Source organism: Panthera onca, chromosome B2 (genome assembly GCF_046562875.1).
Source record: "Panthera onca isolate mPanOnc1 chromosome B2, mPanOnc1 haplotype 2, whole genome shotgun sequence".
NCBI classification, from domain to species: domain Eukaryota; kingdom Metazoa; phylum Chordata; class Mammalia; order Carnivora; family Felidae; genus Panthera; species Panthera onca.
Genome location: NC_138343.1, coordinates 31,046,070 through 31,069,254, shown reverse-complemented (window position 1 = coordinate 31,069,254; position 23,185 = coordinate 31,046,070). Strand labels below are relative to the sequence as shown.

The window sequence follows — 23,185 nt, the reverse complement described above, 5'->3', positions numbered from 1 at the left end:
AATGCCAATAGTAAAGACGAGAGATGACTGCATTGAAAACAGTTTGTTTCTCACAGCTTCTCAGTGCCCATGAAGAGAGGGCATGCCATGCCAGGCAGGGCCACATGGGGAAGCACCAGGGTCATTCAGGGGGCATAAGGAGTGACGGGGGAAGGTGGACAAGAGTCTTTACTATGGTTTTCAGGGGAGGAAATGAGCAAGATGTGGAAAGCAAGCTAAGCAGGTTTAGGAAAAATATAAAAGGCACAAACCTATAAAAAGTTGTGTAGGTTTGTTTGAATAATTTCAGCAGGCTGCAGGGTATAGTAGTTGACACTAATTGTCTAAGTCCTGGCCTCCGGGAGATTAGGGCACACAAATAGTGGGCCAGGGTGTAAGAGCCCAATAAGGGAACAGGCTCTGGATTTGTTAGTTTGCAGATGAAAGTGTGCTGGCAGGAGAATTAATTTTAAGATCCTTAGGAATTGGCTAGACACAGAAGGGGCAGTTTTTCCACAGTCACCAAGTCCCCAGATGTCTAAGCATCAGAAATACAGAAAATAGAGAGGCATGATTAATACAATTAACCAGTTTTAAATTTTGAAAATATAGCACTTTGATTACAACAATTATTTAATGTATTAAATTAATTAATTAATTAATAATTAAATAAATGTATTAAATGTATTAATTAATAATATATCTGATTAAGTCAATGCTGCACTGTACTCACTATGAAAAGTCTATTGGAGAAACTAGTCTTTTTTGCAGGATCAGATAACAATTTTGTGTTTGTTTTGTGTTTCAGTTAAGACTCCAGAATCCAGTGGTAAGCCAATTTTCAAACTTTCACATAGGCTTCAGTCTCCCAGATAGAAAGAAGCCTTCCCCCTTTGCAGGTTGTCAAACTAAATTTACAGTTTTTTCGTTCCTCTAGACTAGATTAGAGAATGAAAATGTTAATCTCCTCTCAGGCAAATTACACTTAGGTTATTATTTATATTCTAGGAAAGACCCTGGACCTATCAGGGTCTTTCTGTTTCTAATCTGTAGCCTCCCTTCTAGAGTTTGGTTAAATGGCTAAGAAAATTATAAGCAGCACAAACCTGTAAAACCGTCTAGGAAAACAAGAAATACTGCAAAAACTAACTGCAGAGAAAAGAAAAATTTACACAGAAAAGCTGGCATATAACACAGCTCTAAAGATTACTTACATGGGCATGATATTAATAACATATTAATATATTTTTTAAATGTGACATGTTCTATTTGTTGGAGAAATAGGAAAAGGAGAAAGAAGGGGGAAAAGGGTAGAAAAAGAAGTGAAACCTTGGTTCCCACAAGAGGAAACTAGTGTACCTTGTCCAAATTGGAGAAATCATAAAATATTAGGTAGGGATTCTAGAACTAAATATTTGTCAACAGCTTCCTCCCCTTAACACACAAATCATGAAAAGGAAACTGAGGATAAGATTTGATGGGCCAGAAGCCTAGTGTTTTAATTTATGTGAATTTAATTTACATAAAACAATTTGACTTTAAATATAAGTACATATATTGATACATTGAAAATTAAACTTAAATACAACTCATATAAATTTCACATTCTAGTGCATACCTTTATAAAGATATAAAGCAAAATTAATCTGCTTCTAATGAGCAAACACCACCTAACACTTATTTGCCATCCTGTTTCAGTTATGTCTTCCAAATGTGTCAATAAGTTGATTTTCAAATACTATGTGCATTTATTACCAACTTACATGGGGGTCTTGCATTCTCTGGCTGTCGTCATGTCTACCATTGTAAATTCTTATTTTAGAGAAACAAAGAAAATGGCAATCTCATCTCTAATTTAGCTAAATGTTTGTTGTGTTTGTTTTCCCGGAAACAGCTCAGAACAAAGCAGTAAGCTCCTTTTCTGTCCCTTATCTCTAGTACGCTTGGTTTCTTAGAAAGAGGTATTTTTTCTCCAGAAATTGAGTGTAACAGTCTTATCAAGACATTCATTAAAAAAATATAATTGTGAGATTGAAGTTACACATGAAAATTTGAAAAACTTAATTTTCCTTCCTGAATTCTGAAATCACTCTACATTGAGAGAAAGTATAGTTTTGAAAGGCAAAACTTAAAAGTCTAAAAAAGTGACATAAACCATAGGTAGATGAAAATTTAAAACAAATGTTAAAGCATTGGGATGTCTGGGTGGCTCAGTCGGTTGAGCGGCCAACTTCGGCTCAGGTCATGATCTCGCGGTTTATGAGTTCAAGCCCCGCATAGGGCTCTGTGCTGACAACTGGGAGCCTGGAGCCTGTTTCGGATTCTGTGTCTCCCCCTCTCTCTGCCCCTCCCCTGCTCATGCTCTGTCTCTCTGTCTCTCAATAATAAAAACGTTAAAAAAAATGTTAAAGCGTAAACAGCTAGATTAGTTATTACTTATATATGATACACAAAAAACTTATAGATGATATACAAAACACCAATCCTTAGTAAATTCAAGAGGCCTAATCATAAACAGCACAAACCAGACTGGCCCAGGATTATCAGGTACCAGGTAAGATTTAAGCCAGAGATGTAACGATGTGGCTAAGGAAAGGATAATTTTGAAAAAATTGTTTAAGTAGATCTATATAAATCATCTCCTCCACCAGGCTTCCACTCTGGTACCTATAACATACCAGAGTAGAAGAAAAGGGGTTAATCCTAAGGACAGGTTGAATCAAAGGAACTCTGGCTACAAGGCCTCTATGTACAGGTAAAAACAGAGAAACATCCTGATAACAGAAAACAAAATGTACTGAAAGAACTTTGACAGTTTTATTGTCCATACCTAAGGAGGATACATGACTCTTCAAAGGAGAAAGTGAACTACCCTAGAAGAAAGACCTACAGATTCTGATACTGGGGGTTACCCAGAGAAAGCCAGCTGATTTGGGTGACAATCATTATCCATGCGCACATGATCAGCTATTTAGAATTAAATTCTTCAATATGAATGGACTTCCAATGATCACTAGATACTGCAGAACAGACTCTACCTTAAAAATGAAGAATGAATTATACAGAATATAGGTAATTAGAGGAAACCAAGAAAATTCAGCAAAACAGTGAAAAGATTTTTTAAAGCATTTTAGACACCTAAGCAGATACTGATCTTGGAAAAAGGGCAGGATGATATAAAAAAGTGACACTCAGAGAACAAAAATGAGCTACAGAATATTAAAAATAGAAGCAGGTGACTTAATATATTCTGTAAAATGGTTGGAATATAATGTCAAAGAAACTTCCAGAAAACAAAATGAAGCAAAAGAATATTTTTTTAAAGCAGAAAATAGAAATAAAAAGAAAATTAAAAAAAAAATCAGTTCAAGAGGATGTACTGCACAATAATAGAAGTGCCAGACAAGAGATTTTTTTTTAATGGTGGGAAGAAAAAAGGAAAAACAGGTATGAGAAAATCACCTTGATTTTAATACCACAAGAATCAAAATTGAAAAAGCCCACTAAGGTCCCTGAACAATGAACAGTGAAAAAAAGGCACACATCAAATTACAGCATGTGTTCTCAAAATATGCTAGGAATGAAGAAAAATTGACACATATAAAAGAGCAATCACAATGGCATCATATTTCTCAAGAGTAACCACGAAATCTAGAAAACAATGGAGCAAATGCTTCTCAATTCTAAAAGACTCCCAACGGGTTAATCTGAACCCCCAAGAAATCTATCGAGCAAATGTAAACATTGAATGATTTACGGTCTCAAAATTTTCATCTTCCATGCATTCCTTCTCCAGGAAAAACTGGAGAATATACTCCATCAAAACAAACAATGTAAACCACGGAAGAAGAAATCAAGAAATCTAAAAACATGCAATTTAGTACAGAAGGTCAAAATGTGGATTCCCAATTGTTATGGTCTTTTGATGTCAAATAGGCTAGGGATAATCCCAGTTCTTCAAACACTACTCTAGGTGTTGCTGTAAAGATACTTTGTAGATATGATTAAAGTCTGTAATCGGGTTGGCTTTAAATAAGAGAGACTATTCTAGATAATCTGGGTGGCCCTGATTCAATCAGTTGGATGGCCTTTAAGAGCACAGCTGAATGACAGCCAAAGCAGGAATCAGAACAGTCTGACTCTCACAGATCTAAGACCTTGGCTAGTTGATAATGGTGTCCCTAGAAAAGAAATGGACAGTTTTCTGGATTCTTACTTTATCTATATTAACGTAAGAGTTCTAGGTCTAGCGAATAGAAGTCCAACTTGAATCACTAAAGTGCAAAGCTCCTCAATGAGTTCTCAGACAGGAGCCAGTTTGCAGATCTAGAATTCAGAGAATGAAGTGGAGACCAGATCCCCTTGAGGACAGACCTTGCTATATTGCCAAGTGTTTAATATTAATCTTTCCTCAAGCCTTTCACAAAGGGACCTAGGGCCAATTTCCAGAAATACTCTATATTAGGGAAAGGGAAATAATCACTTTTCAGGGATTACTGTCCACTAGCTCTGAACTGACGCTAATTCTTAAAGACCCAAAACATCACTATGGTCCATCAGTCAGAGTAGGGGCTTATGAAGGTAAGGGATTAATGGATTTTAGCTCAGGTCTATCTCACAGTGGGACCAATGGGTCCCCAAATCCATCCTATGGTTATTTATCCAATTTCAGAATGCACAATGAGAATAGATATATTTAAAAACTTGTCAGAATTACAATATTGGTTCCTGTGGAGTAAGGACTATTATGCTAGCAATGGCCAAGTGGAACCTACTAAAACTGCTCGCTGTACCTAGGAAAATGGTAAACCAAAGGCAGTACCACATTCCCAGAGGATAGCAGTCATTGTTGCCACCGCCAAAAACTTGATCCTCATTTAACTCACCTATTTGGCCTATGCAGAAAATTAACAGGTCTTGAAAAATGGAAGTAGATTATCATAAATTTAATCAAATAATGACTCAAACTGCAATGCTGTTCCAGTTATGGTTTCATTGCTTGAACAAACCAACACATCCCTGTTACCATGCAGCTACCAAACTGCCAGGTAATTCTTTTTCTCTGTACTTCTTAGTAAGGACCACCTGAGGCAGTTTGCTTTCAGTTGACAAGATAATCAGTATGCTTACACTGTCCTACTTCAGTTCATGTCAACTCTACAGCCCTGTATTATAATTTAGTCTGCAGGAACTGTCATCACTTTTCCCTTCTCTAATGTAGTTCGTTATATTGGTGACACCATGCTGACTAGACCTGGCAAATAAGGGGAAGGAACTACTGTAGATAAAACATAAGTAGGTCAGAAGTAGAAAATAAATCCAACAGTAATTCAGGGGCCTTCCATCTCAGTAAAATTTGATGGGGTGCAGCATTGTGGGCATGTCAAGATAGATCTTCCATGGCAAGGGCTAAGTTGTTGCCTCTGGACCCTCCTACCAATGGGAAAAAAACAAACAAACAGAACACAATGCCTAGCTGCCCTCTTTGTATTTCAAAGGCAACCTGATACCCATTTGAGTGGGCTACTTCAGCTCACTTACAGAGTGATCTGAAAAGCTGCTAGTTTTGAGTGGGCCCCAGAACAAGTAAAGGCGAAGCGACAGATTCAGGCAACTTGCACAGGGAACATGCCATGCAAGTTGCTCAGCCACCTAGGCTGTATGATCCAGCAGATATGATGTGCTTGAAGTGGTAGTGGTAGTTAGTGGTAGAAAATGCTGTTTGGAGCCTTTGGCAAGCCCTTAGGATTTTAAAGTAAATATCTGCCATCCTCTGCAAGTACTATTCTCATTTTGAGAAAAAGCTTTTGGATTGCCACTAAATCTTGGTAGAGACCGAATATTTAACCAAGGGCTACCAAGGTGCCATGAGACCTGAGCTGCCAATCATGAACTGGCTGTTTGTTGTCTGAACCACCAAGCCATAAAGTTGGACATGCACAATGGCCCTATATCCCCTTTCTGAGACGTATTTGAAGGCACATGAAGGGAAGTCCTTCCAGTGGACAGAACTTCGAGCAGTACACCTGATTGTTTAATGTGTCTGAAAAGGGAAATAGCCAGATATAAGAGTCTATGTAAATTCGTAGGCTGTGGCCAATGGTTTGGCTGGATGATCAGGGATTTGGAAGGAACACTGGGAAACGGATAACAAAGAAGTGTGAGAAAGAAGTATGTGGATAGATGTCTCTGAATGGGAAAATAATATAAAAAGATTTATGGCCCATGTGAATGATCACAAGAGTAACCTCATCAGACAAGGATCTTAATAAAATGGATAGAGTGAACCATTCTGTGGATACCAGTTATCCTTTTTTGCCCAGTAGGATCATGAACAAAGGGATCATGATGGCAGGTTATGCATGGACTCAGCAACATGGATGTTTCCTCACCAAGGCCAACCTAGCTATAGCCACTGCCAGCTGCACAATTTGCCAGTAGGAGAAAATAGCACTGAGTCTATAATATGACAACATGCTATGGGGGGGTTAGCCAGCTACCTGGTGGCATGTTAAATGCACTGGACTGCTTACATCATGGAAGGAGTAGCACTTTGTTCTTACTGGAATAGATAACCGCTCTGGATATGGTTTGTCCTTCTCTGTATGCAAAACACCAACAGTGGATTTTCAAAATGTCTTATCCACCACCATGGTTACCACACAGCATTGCTTCTGATCAAGAAACTCACTTTACAGCAAATGACGTCTAACAATGGGCCCCTTCTGAGGGAAGTCACATATCCTTTCATGTTTCCCATCATCTTAATGCAGCTGGCTTGACAGAGGAGTTTAAGGTATTTGAGGATTCAGTTACAGTGCCAACTAGATGACAATACCTGGTCTGGCTGAGGTACTGTCCTGTAGGATGTTATACATACTCTAAATCACTGTCCAATATACAGCGAGGAATTAAATGGAATTGGCTTCACTGACTATTAGTCCTAGTGATCCACGAGCAAAAAGTTTGCCTTCCATCACCATGAACTTGGGCTTTGTTAGTCTAGAGGTCATAGATCCAAAGGAAAAAAATGCTTCCACAAGGATACAACAATTCCACCGAACTGGAACTAGAGAATACTGGAACTAGAGAATACTGGAACTAGAGATACTTTGGGTTCCTCATGCCTTTGAATCAAAAAGCAAACAAACGGATTATTTACTTTGGCTGGAGTGACCAATCCCAATTACCAAGGGGGAACCAGGCTGCTACAATGCAATGGCGGTAAAAAGATCTCTTAGGTATCTCTTAGTATTACTATACCCTCTGATTTAAGTCAGTGGAAAACTAAAACAACTCCATGGAAGCAGGACTGATAATGGCCCAGAACTCTCAAAATGAAAATTTGGGTCACCCGGCCAGGAAAAGAACAAAGACCATTTGAACTGTTTGCTGAAGGCAAAGAAAATATGGAATCAGTGGTGGAATAAGGTAGTTATCAATACCCACAATAACTACAACCATGTAACCAGTTGCAGAAACAAGGATTATGAGTATTTTTTCCTTATTTTTTATGTTTATTTATATACACATTAACCAAGTATTTTTATTTTTTATCTTATCCACTTAACATCTAATACAAGATAGATTAACAAAGTTAAGTTAATTTCACAGAATTTAATATCAAAGAAGAGTGAACTACACCCAAGGACCTTGCACACTCTTCTGGGGAAAACTGAGCATGTTTTTGGTTGTATGCAAGTTGTATCATGTGAACTGGAAATATATAACCTTGTTATTATCTTTAGTAGGAGATTAAGTATAGTTTAAGGTAATGTGTATTGGTGCTAAAATGACAAGGAATGGACTGCAATTGTCTTTTGAGGCTTCAGTCCCAAATTATTCAAACATGAAGCAAAGTATTGCTGGGAAAGTATTTTGTAGATGTGGTTCAAGTTCATAATCTAATTCCAAGTAAATCTGAGTGGGCCTGATTCAATCAGCTGAAAAGCCCTAAGAGTCCATCTGAGGCTTCCCTAATGAAAAAGAAATTCCCCAGTGGACAACAATCTCAGGCTGAACTTAAGTATTTCAGCCACCCCCAGCAGATGGCCTAGCTTTAAATTTTCAGAATTGTCAAGCCAGCCCACACAATCACATAAACCAATGGCTTACAATAAGGCTCTAACACACACACACATATAAATACACACACAGATATGCACACACACTGCGGAATATTACTCAGCCATGAAAAAGAATGAAATCTTGCCATTTGCAACAAAATGGATGGATCTAGAGGGTAAAATGCTAAGCAAAGTAAGTCAGAGAAAGAAAGGCAAATACCATATGGTTTCACTCATATGGAATTTAAGAAGAAAAACAAACTAACAAACAAAAACAGAGAGACAAACCAAAACCAAAACCAAAACCAAAAACAAAACCAAAACCAAAAACAAAAACAAAAACTCTTACATACAGAGAACGAACTGATGGTTGCCAGAAGGGAGGTGGGTGGGTGGGTGGAAGGCTGAAACAGACAAAGAGGATTAAATTACACTTAATAGCACTGAGAAATATACAGAATTGTTGAATCACTGTATTGTACACTTGAAACTAATGTAACACTGCATGTTAAGTGTATGTCACTAAAAGAAGAAAGAAAGAAAGTGGGCATTTTATTCTCTTTCCTTCAGAAATCCACTAAAATGACTGGCAAAGAATAATAAAAGGCATAAACATGAAAAAATGCTCAACGAAGTCTCCCAAAATGTCAAGAATCAACTGGAGAGAAAAGAAAACTTCGAGTAGGAAAGCTCTTATAATACATTACTCAATAATGAACATTATTTACATGGTCAACATTATGTACATAGTTATATTGCTAACACAGTATACTGATTTACCATAAAAACTGAGCCAGGCTTCTTGGATAAATAGGGAGAGGAGAAGTGAATTGAGAAAGGGTATAAAAGGAGGTAAATACTTACTGCCCATAGCTGAAATCCAACATCCATTATCCAAATTTGAGGAATCATGAAGTATCATACAGACATTGTACAACTAAATATTAGTTCTAGAGCCCCCCCCCCCCCCAGTTAAGTGTAAGTTAAAAGGAAACAGGAAGTAAGAAGGGATGGGTCAGAGAACTGTTGGTTTTATTTACATCAAGTAATTTGACTTAAAATAATTACATGTACTTTGATATAAAAGAAATTAAAAAATTCATGTAAATTTTGCATTCTACAGATTGATTTTAGAAAGATATTAAGGAAAGCTAATCTTCTAATAGACAATCAATGTATATTTTTGTTTTCTATTTCAGTTGTGACTTCAAAACTTGTCAGTTAGTTCTTTCAAATCTCAAATATTCTATGCTGTCATAACATCCTACAAGAGATTCTTGTATACTTTGGCTATCATCCTTAATAGCTTTGTAAATTTGCTGTTTAGAGAATTAGAGAAAAACAGTAATAACATCTTTAAGTTAGCCCATATGTTTGTTTTTGTTTGTTTCTGTAGAGACGATCTCAGGACAAACAGGTAAGTTCCTTTTCTATCTCTTATTGCTAGTATACTTTGGTATCTAAGGAATGGAAAAAATTTTTGCTCTGATAGCGACTGTCATAACAGTTTAAATCCTGTCATTTTAAGTATTACTGGGGTACTGAAAAACTTCATTTTCCTCCATGCACTCTTGGAAACACTTTCAATTGAAAGAAAATATTTTTTAAGGCAAAACTATGATATCTAAGAAATAGCAACAGAAACAAGCAGATGAAAATTTGAAACAAAACTATTACAGCTGAAGAGCAGACAGATGAGTAATAATTAAAATATCCACAAAACATGAATCCTAAGCAAATTCAAGAGGGCTAATGGTAGACAGTAGAATGAGAAGGCTCAGGATTTCCTGGGACCAGGTAACATTTCAGTCAAGCATGTTAAGGTGGATATTAAGACTATCCACCTATTAAGAAGGTGGATGATCAGCTGGTAATATGTTAAAATAACTCTATAAAATCATCTCTTCCATTCCCCTCAATCAAGCTTCTACTTTGGTCCCACACTGCAGAGGAGAAGAAAAATGGTGTATGCTCAAGAGAGGTTAGATCAAAGGAACCCTGGATACAGGGAGTTTCTATACATTTAAAATCAGGATGATATCTGACAACAGAGGGACAAAGTAAGAGCCAGGTCCTACACCTGTTCCCAATGTACTCAGAAAACTCAGAAAGTATAGATAACCCATGTTTGGAGAAAATGAACTACCACAGGGAAAATACTGATTCTTTTTTTTTTTAATGTTTATTTTTGAGAGAGATATAGCGTGAACGGGGGAGGGGCAGACAGAGAGGGGGACAGAGGATCTGAAGTGGGCTCTGTGCTGACAGCACAGAGCCAGATGCGGGTCTCAAACTCATAAACCATGAAATCGTGACCTGAGCCAAAGTCAGATGCTTAACCGACTGAGCCACCCAGGTGCCCCAAAACTGACTCTTATATGAAGGGTTGTTCAGAGAAATCTAACTAGCCCAGGTGGTGATCTGCAGCCATGCGCACATTTAATATAAATGGACTCCCAAGGATCATAAGACTCTGTAAGACAGACTTTAAACCAAAAGACCAAAATTAAGCCATCATAAAATAAATAGGAAATCAGGGAAATCAAGAAAGTTTGGAGAAAAATGTTGACCTAAAAATATATTTAAGATACATGAGATAATTCGCTCATAAATCAAGAGTAAGGTGATATAAAGTACATTCAAGGAAAAAGAGAGGTAGGATATTAAAGGTAAAAGTGACACAATAATCTATAAAATGGCTGTAACATGATACACATATTTTTAAAAGAGCTTCTGGTGGGTTGGTGAACACAAGGAAGAAGCGCAGGAAGGGCAGTGGGCCCCTTCCCACATACCTTGCCCTGCATGTCTCTTTCATCCAGACATCATCTCCATTCAATGGGGACATGCACCAGCAGATACAATTTCATTACAGAGGATACTACAAGACTGGTAACTCCTTGAGGGAATAGATTTTTCTTCAATTCCAAGTGGCTACTAGTAAGGAGGAGAGCAGTGTGGATAAGATTTCTTAACATGTACCTGAAAAATCCTTTTAGCCAGCATTGTTATTAAGAGAAAAAAATCCGAAATTAACATTGCCTCTGCAAATCTGTGACATAACAAAGGAGCAGTCTTTGGTAACAAAACAAAACAAAACAACACAACACAACACAAAACGTCCAGAGAGGCAAATGAAATAAAACACAGAAGATGGGAATAAAACAAAGTAATGGCTCCAAAAGATCTGTTCTTCTTTAACAGGAGAGCAGGACATTTGTGAATCAACAACAGAGTGGTATGAAAAGCATATTAGAAGAAAACAAGAGGTGTAGGATATTAAAAATATGAAAGAACTAAATAGTAATATTCCGTACAATGCTTGGAAAATGATGTCAGTAAAATTCTACAAAGTCAACTGAATAAAAAAAAAAACAGACAGAAAATAGGTATTAAGAGAAAAGAAAAGAACAATTTAGGAAGATTTACTCCACATTAACAAAAGTACCAGTCATAGAGCAAACATTTTTTTGATCAAAACAAACCATTTTTGTTGGGGGTTGGGGAGAGAACAGTCACCCAGATTTTCATACCATGAAAGTTAAAATTGAAAGAGTCCACCAGGGCTCTTCACAGTATGTGGGGAAAGGCACACACCAAGACATCGCATCATGTATTTTTGGAACACTGAAAATAAAGAAAAGTTCACAAATACCAGGGATCAGGATTCAGAATGGCATCAGATTGCTCAATAGCAACAGTCAAAATTAGAAAACAAGGGACCACTGTTTTCAAATTCCAATGTAAATAATTCCAATGGAGAATTCTGTATCCCCCATAATCTTATCAAACAAATGTGATCAAATGGTGTTATTTTCATAAATGCAAGGTCATAAAATTTTCATCTCCCATGGCCTCCTTATTCAGAAGAAACAGGTGAATGTACTCCATGAAAACAAAGATATAATCCAAGGAAGAGAAACTCAAGAGATCCAAAACACATGCAATTCAATACAAAGGTTAAATTGTGTCTTCCCAGCTCATTAGTGACAAAAATCCCAAAATGACTATTATTCTGCAAAAGATTGAACAGTCCTGTTGAAATACTGAGAAATTTATGGAAGATGTCTTTGAAAGACAAGAAACTGGACAGATGCTCAGATGTGTTTCAACAAATTAAAAGACTATACACTTCAGGCATTAATTTTGGAGCTACATTAGTGATTACTGCAAAGAAAATTAAATGAAAAAATAAAAGAATATAAATTCTCGGTAATGCTAAAACTTTTTGAAGAGCTGAAGTTCTTTACTGATAAGTTGGTGGCACTTTAATACTATTTATCTGGTTACAGTAAGCAAACACAGAACAATGATTTTTAGCAGAAGTTGTGATATGCAAAATGAGAAAAGTGAAGCATATGGTGTGGTTCAAAAAACAGAGCTACACGGCATCATGTAGAACCTACTGAGATGTCTCATTTTTCACTCCTAATACTGGTAAATTTGTGTTCTCTTTTTAGCATTCTTGCCAGTGGGTTAATACCTTCTTTAGTCATCTTTCAAAGAACCAATTTTGGGCCAAAAGAAAATATTGAGAATAAATTAAAGCATATCAGAGTAATACCAGTTACAGAGAAAAGATCAAACATCTGCATAATTGATATGCCAGAGGAGAAAAGAGAAAGAACAGGGACCGGGGAATACTGTAAGAAGGAATTTCCCAATACCAGAAAGATACGCTACCGCATCTGGTAAAAATCACTATAAACTCCAAACTAGATAAATTTAAAAACAAAATAAGATCTAGGATACCAGAATAATACTGCTAAGAAAGTTAAAAAGCCGGTCTTAAAACCTTCAGAGTATACCTTCAGATTGATAAACCGTAAGATTGAGAGCTCTCTCCTCAACAGTAACCAGAATAAAAGAAAATGAAACCTTCAACATACTGAAAGAAAAAAACTGCCAACATTTAATTACATACAAAACCTAAATATTGTTAATATGAAGCTGAAATAAAAGCAATTCCAGGCCAAAAAAAAAAGTAAAATTAATTACAAAATTCCTTCTAAATCTCCTAGATTAAAGTTCCAAAACTGCTGTAAGGCATATCAAACCTGAAAAGGTAAATACACAATCTGAATAACTACTGACTGCAAAACAATAACATCCTGAGGGTTTTTAACATAGATGCTAATGTTTATATTTGTGTGTAATTAAAATAAATGAGTAATAACATATAAGCAGAGACAAGGATAAATAAAGTGTGCTTGTTTTCTACAGAGATAAAAATACTAATTTTATCAGACTTTGATAAACCAAGGTTGCAGTTTGTACTCTCTATAGTAACAACTAGAAAAATACTACAGTAATATAAAATATAAAGCTAAAGAGGCAGAAAATGAAAAAATTAGACAGTCCACCAGTAAAAGAAGACAGGAAAGAGGAGGAATTAACCAGTAAGGGAGGGAGGGAACAAAGCTGGGGAAGGAGAGAGAAATATTACAGGTATTATGGACGGAAAGCATGTAGTAAGATGGTTTTAAAGTCAATTATACCAATAATTCCTTGAATTACAAATGGATCAACTGATTCCATTTAAAACACAAGGATAATCAGACTGGATTAAAACACATATTTACAAGAGACAAATCTAAAATATGAGGATGGCAAAAGGTTAAATTTAAAAGATGGAAAATACCACAGAAACTCTAAAGAGAGTAGTTATTGATATATTAATTTCAGGAATCTAAGGCAAAAAGCATTAGCGATTAAGATAAACATTACACGATAACTGGCCAGAAAAATACAGCAATTCTAAACTTGTATACCAGGGGACCCTTGAACACCTGCAGACCCTGCGCGGCAGAAAATCTGGTTCTAACTTTTGACTCCCTAAAAACTCAATAACCTGTTGAGCTGCAGCCTCATCGATAACATAAATAATCAAACACATATTTTGTATACTCCATATTATATACTATATTCTTACAACAAAAGTAAGCTAGAGCAAAGAAAATGTTATTAAGTAAACCAGAAGGAACAGAAAAACGTGTACAATACTGTACCCTAAAAAATCCGGAATAGAGCCACGGCAGGCGAGGAGCAGAGCCGCTGCCAAACCACGAGGCCAGAAACAGCCAACTCCGGGGCCTCCCTGGGAACCTCGCTCGGAGCCCCACCTACCAGTCGAGGGCAGAACAGTGGCTCAGCGGGCGGTGTGGCAGCAGTAAACCAGCGGCGATGAAGGAACTCATGCCCCCCCACCCCCCTCCCCGCGCCCAGAAGGCCCGGCCTGCAGCCGGCGCCGAGCTGGCCCCGCCCCTCGCTGCGCCTCTCCCGCCGCGGCAGCCCCAGCGACCCGGGTGACCCTGGTAGCCACGCTCCCAGGGAGAGGGCCGGGATAGGCGCCGCAAGCGGCCGAGGCTCAGCTTGGAGGGCGCCGCCACGCTGTCGCTGGACGTCTTGCATTACCGAGACTGGTGAAGCGCACAGGAGGCTACCACTACGGAGCCGTCCTCTGAAATTTTGGCCTCAGCGCACCTGCACACCTTCACTGCAACTGCAGGATTTGCGAGAAGCAGGATACACACTTCATTGTCCCAGCTCCTGAAGGGGAGCCCGGATAGTAACTACATACACAGTCGGCACTCTCAAAGCGCAGCACACCTTCTGTGTAACAGATGTGACGTTCAGAGCTTTTGCACTCACCACTCAGACCCTGGAGGTTTCCCAGTCGCCCCACAACGCCAGATGGGGGCACCACCCAGAGTGTGGTCATTGAGATATTCAATAGTAGAAACTGGGAGAATACAGAAAGGGCCACAAGACCATGAAGCTCATGTCTAAACAATGAGCTCCTGCTTCTCCTTTACTGAAAAGGAGGAATAATTGGGACCAACAGCTTTGATGTCCACACGGCACCTCGGTGGTGCTCATCCATGTGGCTGACCCAGACTTCTGGTGCCATTGGCCCATTGCCGTCTCAATTTCTACACTTTGCTCCAGCTATCAGTTTCTTTAGGCAGCTCTTTGTCCTTCCTCAGCCCAAATTTTGACGGTAGGCTAGTTGACATACTTCTTTCTCTTCCCAACTTTTGTGTGATCTTTTAGAAAAATAAATATTTTTAACAATAGCAAAAAAAAAAAAAATCCATGTGTAAGTGGACCCATTGTAGTTCAAACATGTGTTGTTCAAGACTCAACTGTATATATAATAGCTTAGTCTCATATATAAAGCAAATCATGAAAGCATAAAAAGAGAGCAATCCACAATCATTTGGGAGATTTATATGTTTTTCTTTCACTGACTGATAAAATGTGTACACCCAGGCACAAACAGAATAGGAAAGATTTTAACATGATTAACAGATTTGATACTGTAAGTGTATATAAAATCTTACATCCTACAACAGCAGAAGGTATATGATTTTCAAATAGAAACAGAACATTAAAAAAATGACCATACACTACACCATAGATGAAGTCTCAACAATTTTCAGAGGAAAAATTACAAAGTATTTTTTCTCTTACATATGTCACCAACTTAGATTTATTCTAATAATCCAAGATTGCTTTATCATCCAACATCAATCAATGTGATTCACCACATATGTTAAATAGAATAATACTCCCCCTTACCCCAAACACATCCATGTCCTGATCTCTGGAACCCCTATGATACCTTGTATGGCAAAAAGGACTGTACAGATGTGATTCATTTGGGATCTTGAGATGGGAAGATTAGCCTGAGTTATCCAGCTGGGCCCAATGTAATCACAAAAATCCTTATAAGAGGGAGGCAGGAGGATCAGAGTCAGAGAAGAGGCACAGAATGATGCACTTTGAACATAGAAGGGGCCATGAGACAAGGAAAGCAAGTAGTCTCTAGAAGCTAGAGAAAGCAAGGAAACAGATTCTCCCCTAGAGTCCCCAGAAGAACACAGCCCTGTCAATGACATGATTGTGGCCCACTAAGCCTGACTTTGGAGTCAGAACCTCAGGGTTGTTAAGTCACTAAATTTGAGGCAATTTGTTACAGAAGCAGTAAGAAACCAATATAGCACAGATTGGTGTATTGGGGGAAAAAAAAACTTGTTTAGCAAACCAGAAATAGAAGAGGACTTCCTTAATCTGAAAAGGCTTTTTTAAAAACTTCAGGCAATCTCATATTTAATTTCAAAAACTTTTAAGTTCTTCTCAGAAATAAAAAACAAGGATGCCCAGTATTATCTCTTCTAACCAAGTAGACCTGGAGGTCTGAACCATTCAATGAGATTTTTTTTTTTTTTAAATATTTTTTTTTTTCAACGTTTTTTATTTATTTTTGGGACAGAGAGAGACAGAGCATGAACGGGGGAGGGGCAGAGAGAGAGGGAGACACAGAATCGGAAACAGGCTCCAGGCTCCGAGCCATCAGCCCAGAGCCTGACGCGGGGCTCGAACTCACGGACCGCGAGATCGTGACCTGGCTGAAGTCGGACGCTTAACCGACTGCGCCACCCAGGCGCCCCTCAATGAGATTTTTTTAATGAAATATAAAGCATTGACATTTGAAAGAAAAAAAAATCAACCTCATTTTTTCAGACAATATGATTATGCATATAAGAAATCCAAAAGACTCCACAGATAAATTTTTAGAATGAATAAGACAGTTTAACAATGTTGCTAAATACAAAGTCATTATCAACAAACTACTATTTTTATACACATGTAAAGAAAAATTAGAAAATGAAATTTTAAGAAATAATACCATGTATAGTAGCATCAAAGTAATAAATACCTAGATGTGAATCTAATAAAAGGTGTGCATAGCCTCTACATAGAAAACTACAACACTTCACTAAGAGAAATTAAAGAAGACTTAAATAAATAGTAGTCCTATTCATCAATTGGAAAACTCCGTATTATAAAAATGATAATATTTCAAAGCATAAACTCTAGATTCAAGGTAATCAAAAACCAAAGAAGTTTGGTTTTGTCAAAAATTACGGATTCTAAAACATACTTATCAATAAGTATCATTTAAGGGGAAGCAAAGAATCATGGAGTACAAGACTTAAAGAAAAGCAAGCAGGAAAACTTAGATTCTATCAGGTATTGTCTTATTATAAAGCAACTGTAATTAAAACAGACTAATATTGGGGTGAAGACAGACAAATGGATCAGGGGAACAGAAATGTGGATTCAGAAACAATTCCATGAATAACTGAAAACAATTTTATGAATAAGGTGTTGCCTCATAGTATTGAGACAAGGAAAGTCTTTTTTCAATAAATAGTACTGGATCAATTTAATATCAATAGGGAAAATAAACCTTGACTCCTCATTAATGTAACTAACTTGTCTCATTTGCTCTGAACTTTTCTGGTTTGGCACTGAAAGTTTTGCATCCTAGGAATTCCATTCAGTTCCTGGCTAACTGGGATGGTCACTCAATCTGTAAGTCACATCATACACAAAATCCATTCCAGCCAGATTAGCTCTAAATGTGAAAAGTGAAACAAAAATGCTTACAGAAGGATTACATAGAATAGCTTGATGACCTTAGGTTAGGTAAGAGCAGAAGACAAAAAGCAGTAACCCTAAAAAAGTGATGTTGATATATATTAAAAGTAAGAACTGTTCATCAAAAAGCACTTCCACAGTTAAAGGGGAAGACACAGAGTTGGAGAAAATATGTATAACCCATACACCTGAAAATGCACCAATATCCACAAAACAAAGGATTCTATAAATCAGTATGAAAAGGATAGATAGCTCAATAGAAAAATCACCAAGAGGTTTGAAAATGTACTTTACTAAAAGGAATATGCAAATGGTCTCAAGAAAATAAATGAAAGAAAGCATATAAAAAGGAGAGGTGCTTAGTAGCTTAGCCATCAGGAAAATACAAATATTGATCACAATGAGATACCTTACACACTTACGAGGATGGCTACAATTAAAAAGATGAACAATTCCATGTGTTGCTGAGAATAGGAAGCAGTAGAAACTACTGCTAATGGGAGTATAACTGATATATTTATTTTGGGGGGAAAAAAGGTATGATACCATACACTAAAGTTAAACCACTTTATGACCAAGAAACTCTACTTCTAGATTTATCCAAAGCTTATTAGCTATATACATTGCACACCAAGATAAATGGGCAGAAATGATCAAAGTAGCATTATTCTTAATAGGCAAGTACTAAAAATAACCCAGGATTGCCTGGGTGGCTGAGTGGGTTAAATCACCAACTCTTGATTTCGGCTCAGGTCATGATTTGATGATTTGCGGTTGGTGGGATCTAGCCCAACGTGGGGCTCCAGGCTGACAGCACTGAAACTGCTTGGGATTCTCTCTCTCCCTTTCTCTCTGCCCTTCCCCCGCTTGTTCACGTATGCTCTCTCTCTCTCCAAATAAATAAATAAACATTATATTTTATTATATATATATATATATATATATATATATATATATATGACCCAAATGTCTACCAACAGTAGAAAGGATAAATAAATTGTGGTATATTCGTACAATGGAATATTATATCACAATGAAAATAAACTATACTAAAAAGCAATAGCAGGAGAATCTCATGAACCTAATGTCAAATGAAAGACACTAGATCAAAGGGGGAAAATGGGTACTCCATGATTGCAGTCATATAACGTTCAAAACCTATGGTTTTAGAAGTCAAACTATTATTACCTTTGGAGGAAGGAGAGTGGAGTCAGTGATTTGAAGATGCCTGAAAGATGAACTACCATTAATTGTTCTATTTCTAAATATGGGTGGCGGTTACATAGGTATGCTCACACTGGGATACTTCATTGATATATAGGCACAGATATAGAAAGAATAGATATTTCTGATGTGGGCACTATTCTCTCTGTATTTATACTTAAATACAGAAGTTTTTAAATTTTTGTTTAACGTTTATTTATTTTTTTGGACAGAGAGAGACAGAGCATGAACCAGGGAGGGTCAGAGAGAGAGGGAGACACAGAACCCGAAACAGGCTCCAGGCTCCGAGCTATCGGCACAGAGCCCGATGCAGGGCCCGAACTCACAGACCGTGAGATCGTGACCTGACCTGAAGTCGGACGCTCAACTGGCTAAGCCACCCAGGCGCCCCTATACAGAAGTTTTTTAAAAGATGGAATTACACGAGATGTTTACTACAAAACACATTTTAAAAACTTTTACACTTGTTACTATTACAGAAATAAAAGCTAAATAATTTAGAAATCCACGTAAAGTTTATAATGTACTTCATAATTTTTACCATAAATTATCATCAGAGAAAACTATATTCCATCCTTGGGAAACTTAAAATATTCTATTTATTTGTGTTTATGTTTTAGTTCAGAACATAGCCACATGTTCCTTATCTCTGATATTCTATAGATTTGTGTACATGAATTTTGAACTCTGATCATTACCAACTTCAGCCATAAAACTGGAAAAGTATTAAAGTGTTATTCAAGTTTACTTTAGCACTCTAAACATATATGTTTTCCTCTCCTCCATCCTGAAGCCTTGCTAAAATTATTATAGTAGAAGGATATAATGGGCCATAAATTCATACAGATAAACCAAGTAAAGAAAAAGAGAGAGAGTGAGAGAGAGAGAGAGAGAGGCAGAGATAAACTTCACAAAAATTTTTAAAATTAGTAAAAGAAATAAGGGAATGTGACCAAGTATACTTTTTTTGGCTCAAGAGTGAAGGGTATTTACATAGACAAAAGAGCACTAACACTGACTATTGACTTAACCAAAAATTATGACTAGGTGACACCAGAAGAAAAAGAGAGAGGAGCACATGAGTGGCAGGTAGAGTAAGATTAAAGACACATCAATGCATAATAGTAAATCAATAAGTAATCTGTAAATTTGAAGAATCAAGAAATAGCAATTTAAGAATTTTAAAAAAGATGAAAGTGATATCAAAAAAACAAAACAACATCTAAAAGATTTGGAAGTGTTCTCCTCCAAGGGGAGGGAATTGGGGATATGAAATCATGGCCACGGGAAATGGGCCTAGGAAATAATGGGCCAAGGAAACTTTTAATTTTTAAAGCCTATATACATTTAGTATGAAAAATTCGATTTAAAAATTTTTTCATGTGGGGCACCTGAGTGGGTAGGTCGGTTAAGCGTCCAACTTCGGCTCAGGTCATGATCTCACAGTTTGTGAGTTCAAGCCCCACAATGGGGTCTGTGCCGACAGCTCAGAACCTGGAGCCTGCTTCAGATTCTGTGTCTCCTTTTCTCTCTGCTCCTCCCCTGCTCACATTATCTGTCTCTCTCAAAAATAAATAAACAGCAAAACACTTAAAAAAATTTTTTTTCACGTGAATTTTATATTTTGCTGTAAAAAAGACTAGCAAAATACCTGTATTGTCCTCTTCATAGAATAACATTTATTTACCTTATTTGTATTTGTATTTCAGTTAAAACTAAAGAACCACTCATAAGTAAGTTCCTTTTCTGTTTCTCATATTATACTGGTCTCCTAGTTGTTTGAAAATCATTTTGCTCTCTCTGATCATTATTTCTGGTTTTAAAAATTACCCTGAAAATAATTCTTCAGAAGAAAAGAAAGTCTTCTTTCAATCAGACTATGCTTAGTCTTTTATTTTTGTCTGCACTTTAGTTAAATCCCCACAATCCATTACTCAGTTCCTTTTTCAACTTTTATCTCTAATGTGCTTTAGTCTACTGATGATGGGAAAGGCTTTTTTTGCACCCTCAGGCTTTTACCATCTCCAACTGCAAAACCACAGAAGAGTAGAGTATTAAAGTGGGCTTCAGGAGGAAACAATTCAAGCACATTCATTTCATCCACTCCTAGGAGCACAGAAAGTGACAGCTAAGGCAATAAAATGGCATAAAACCCAAAGGACCAATTAAGCAGTCTGTTAAAAAAAAAAAAAAAAGAAAAGAAAAAGATTAAGTATTGGCAATACAAAGAGTTGTACATTAAGCACAATATAACCACAATGCAGTATATTCCTTAGCTGTGGAGATATGCTGGTGATACATTATGACAATGTATCACTGGATATATTAATTTATCAAAAATCATGACAAACCATATTGGGAGGATTGGAGGAGGGAATGTGCATGGTGGGGGAAAGAGGAGACAGTAAGATTTAAAAAGTTGGTAAGAAAAGAATACAAACACTAACTCAAAAAGATAAATGCACCCTTATGTTTATTGCAGCATTATTTACAATAGCTTAATTATGGAATACATATATGCAAACACACATACAATGAAATACTACTCAGCCATCAAAAGCAATGAAATATTGCCATTTACAACAACATGGGTGGACCTAGAGGTTATAATGCTAAGTGAAGAAAGTCAGAGAAAGACAAATACCATATGATTTCATTCATATGTGGAATTTAGATATAAAACAAAAGAACGAAGAAAAAAGAGACAAACCAAGAGGCAAACACCAAACTATAGAGGACAAATTGATAATAACCAGAAAGGAGGTGGGTAGAGGGATGGGTGAAATAGGAGAAGGGGAATACAAGTACATTTATTGTGATGAGCACTGAGCAATGTATAGAATTGTTGACTCACTAGGTGGTACACCTGAAACTAATATATTACTGTATGTTAACTATACTGGAATTAAAATTTATTTTTATTTTTTAAATTTATTTATTTTGAGAAAAAGAGAGAGAGAGAGAGAGAGCAGGGAAGAGGCAGAGAGAGAGAAAGAGAGAGAGAGAGAAAGAGAGAGAGAGAGAGAGAGAGAATCCCAGGTAGGCTCTGCACTGTCAGCACAGAATCCAACACAGGGCTCAGTCTCACCAACCATGAGATCATGACCTGAGCAGGTATCAAGAGTCTGAAGCTGAACCGATTGAGCCACCAAGACACCCCTGGAACTAAAATTATTTTAAAAATTTCAAGCCTGGTAAGAAGTCAAAAATTAAGACAGAATTTTATAAAGCAATGCAAAGCTCTATAAATATGTTATTTAGAAAAGCAGACGTAAAAACTCAAGAAAATAATAATAGAATGTTAAAAGTGGTTCCTTTCAAAGGTGAAAAATTGGAAAAAAAGGGGTGGGTCAGGATATTGCAGTATTTCTTATGTTTATAAAATGAAATGAAGTTTTAAAATATATATTACTTTCATAAAATTAAATTTTAGAATCAGGTGAAGTTTTAATCTATTGCATTTTTAAAGGATTTAGGAAAAAGTCTAATCTCCTCTTAGAACAAAAACACCTATATCTCTAAGTATTGTATTTCAGCAAATACAAAGGAACCCAGAGAAAGTTCCTTTCCAAGTATACTTTGATCTTCTACAGTGTCTGAGGGTTTTCATTTCTTGTTTTTTTTAATTAAAAAAAATTTTTTTAATGTTTATTTATTATTTTGAGGGAGAAACACACACAGAGCATGAATGGGGGAGGGGCAGAGAGAGAGGGAGACACAGATTCCCAAGCAGACTCCAGTCTCTAAGCTGTCAGCACAGAGCTGATGCGGGGCTCAAACCCACGAACTGTGAGATCATGACCTGAGCCGAAGTCAGATGCTCAACCAACTGAGCCACCCAGGTGCCCCAAGAGGCTTTCATTTCTAACCTTCCACATGTTTAATATTCACTCCTATCTCCTCATTCCTCAGAATTCTGCTGTATTGTTAATATTTTTAAATGTAATTACTTCTTACTTATAAAAACAGTGTGGAATAACATTGGTCTGTAAAAGGGATTCTTAAGAAAGTCAGTATAAACCAACACTTGCCATTTGGGAAACAAATGTGTGTAAATAGAAAAAAATCATAAAGGGGAAAAATTTTAGGGATATGAAAGAGACTACTAGGCAGATGGAGAAAAGTGAAGGCTTTTCTCCCCATGAAATGAACTCTAACCATTTATTCTTCCTGACTGTAGTTTTTCCAGGCTAAGGACCATGGAATCCCATAATGGGTTGGTTCAGAATTACATGGGGTACCAATCTCTTACGATGTCATGGTCACTCATGGAGAAGAAATTGACCTTCTGTAAATGTCCCTTTTTTTATGTTTCTACCAGAGGAATATTACAAAAAGTAGTTACTAACCCACAAAATACAGCACTAATCTTTCTGGGCTAATTCCTGTGTATTTGTTTTCTCTTTCAGAAACTTGTTCAACATACAGCAGTAAGTTGCTCAATTCTTACTCTTTTGAAACATATGAGA

General features: G+C 36.9%; 1 protein-coding gene across 1 annotated transcript in view; it reads left to right on the top strand.

Annotated features, from left to right (window-relative positions):
- LOC132666288 (uncharacterized) overlaps positions 1–23,185 on the top strand; it is a 175,568-nt gene that overhangs the window by 61,386 nt on the left and 90,997 nt on the right. The window contains exons 12-15 of the mRNA XM_078446785.2: positions 788–808; positions 9,442–9,462; positions 20,426–20,449; positions 23,126–23,146. Coding sequence (XP_078302911.2) covers positions 788–808; positions 9,442–9,462; positions 20,426–20,449; positions 23,126–23,146 — 87 coding nt within the window. The remainder of the gene's footprint in view (positions 1–787; positions 809–9,441; positions 9,463–20,425; positions 20,450–23,125; positions 23,147–23,185) is intronic.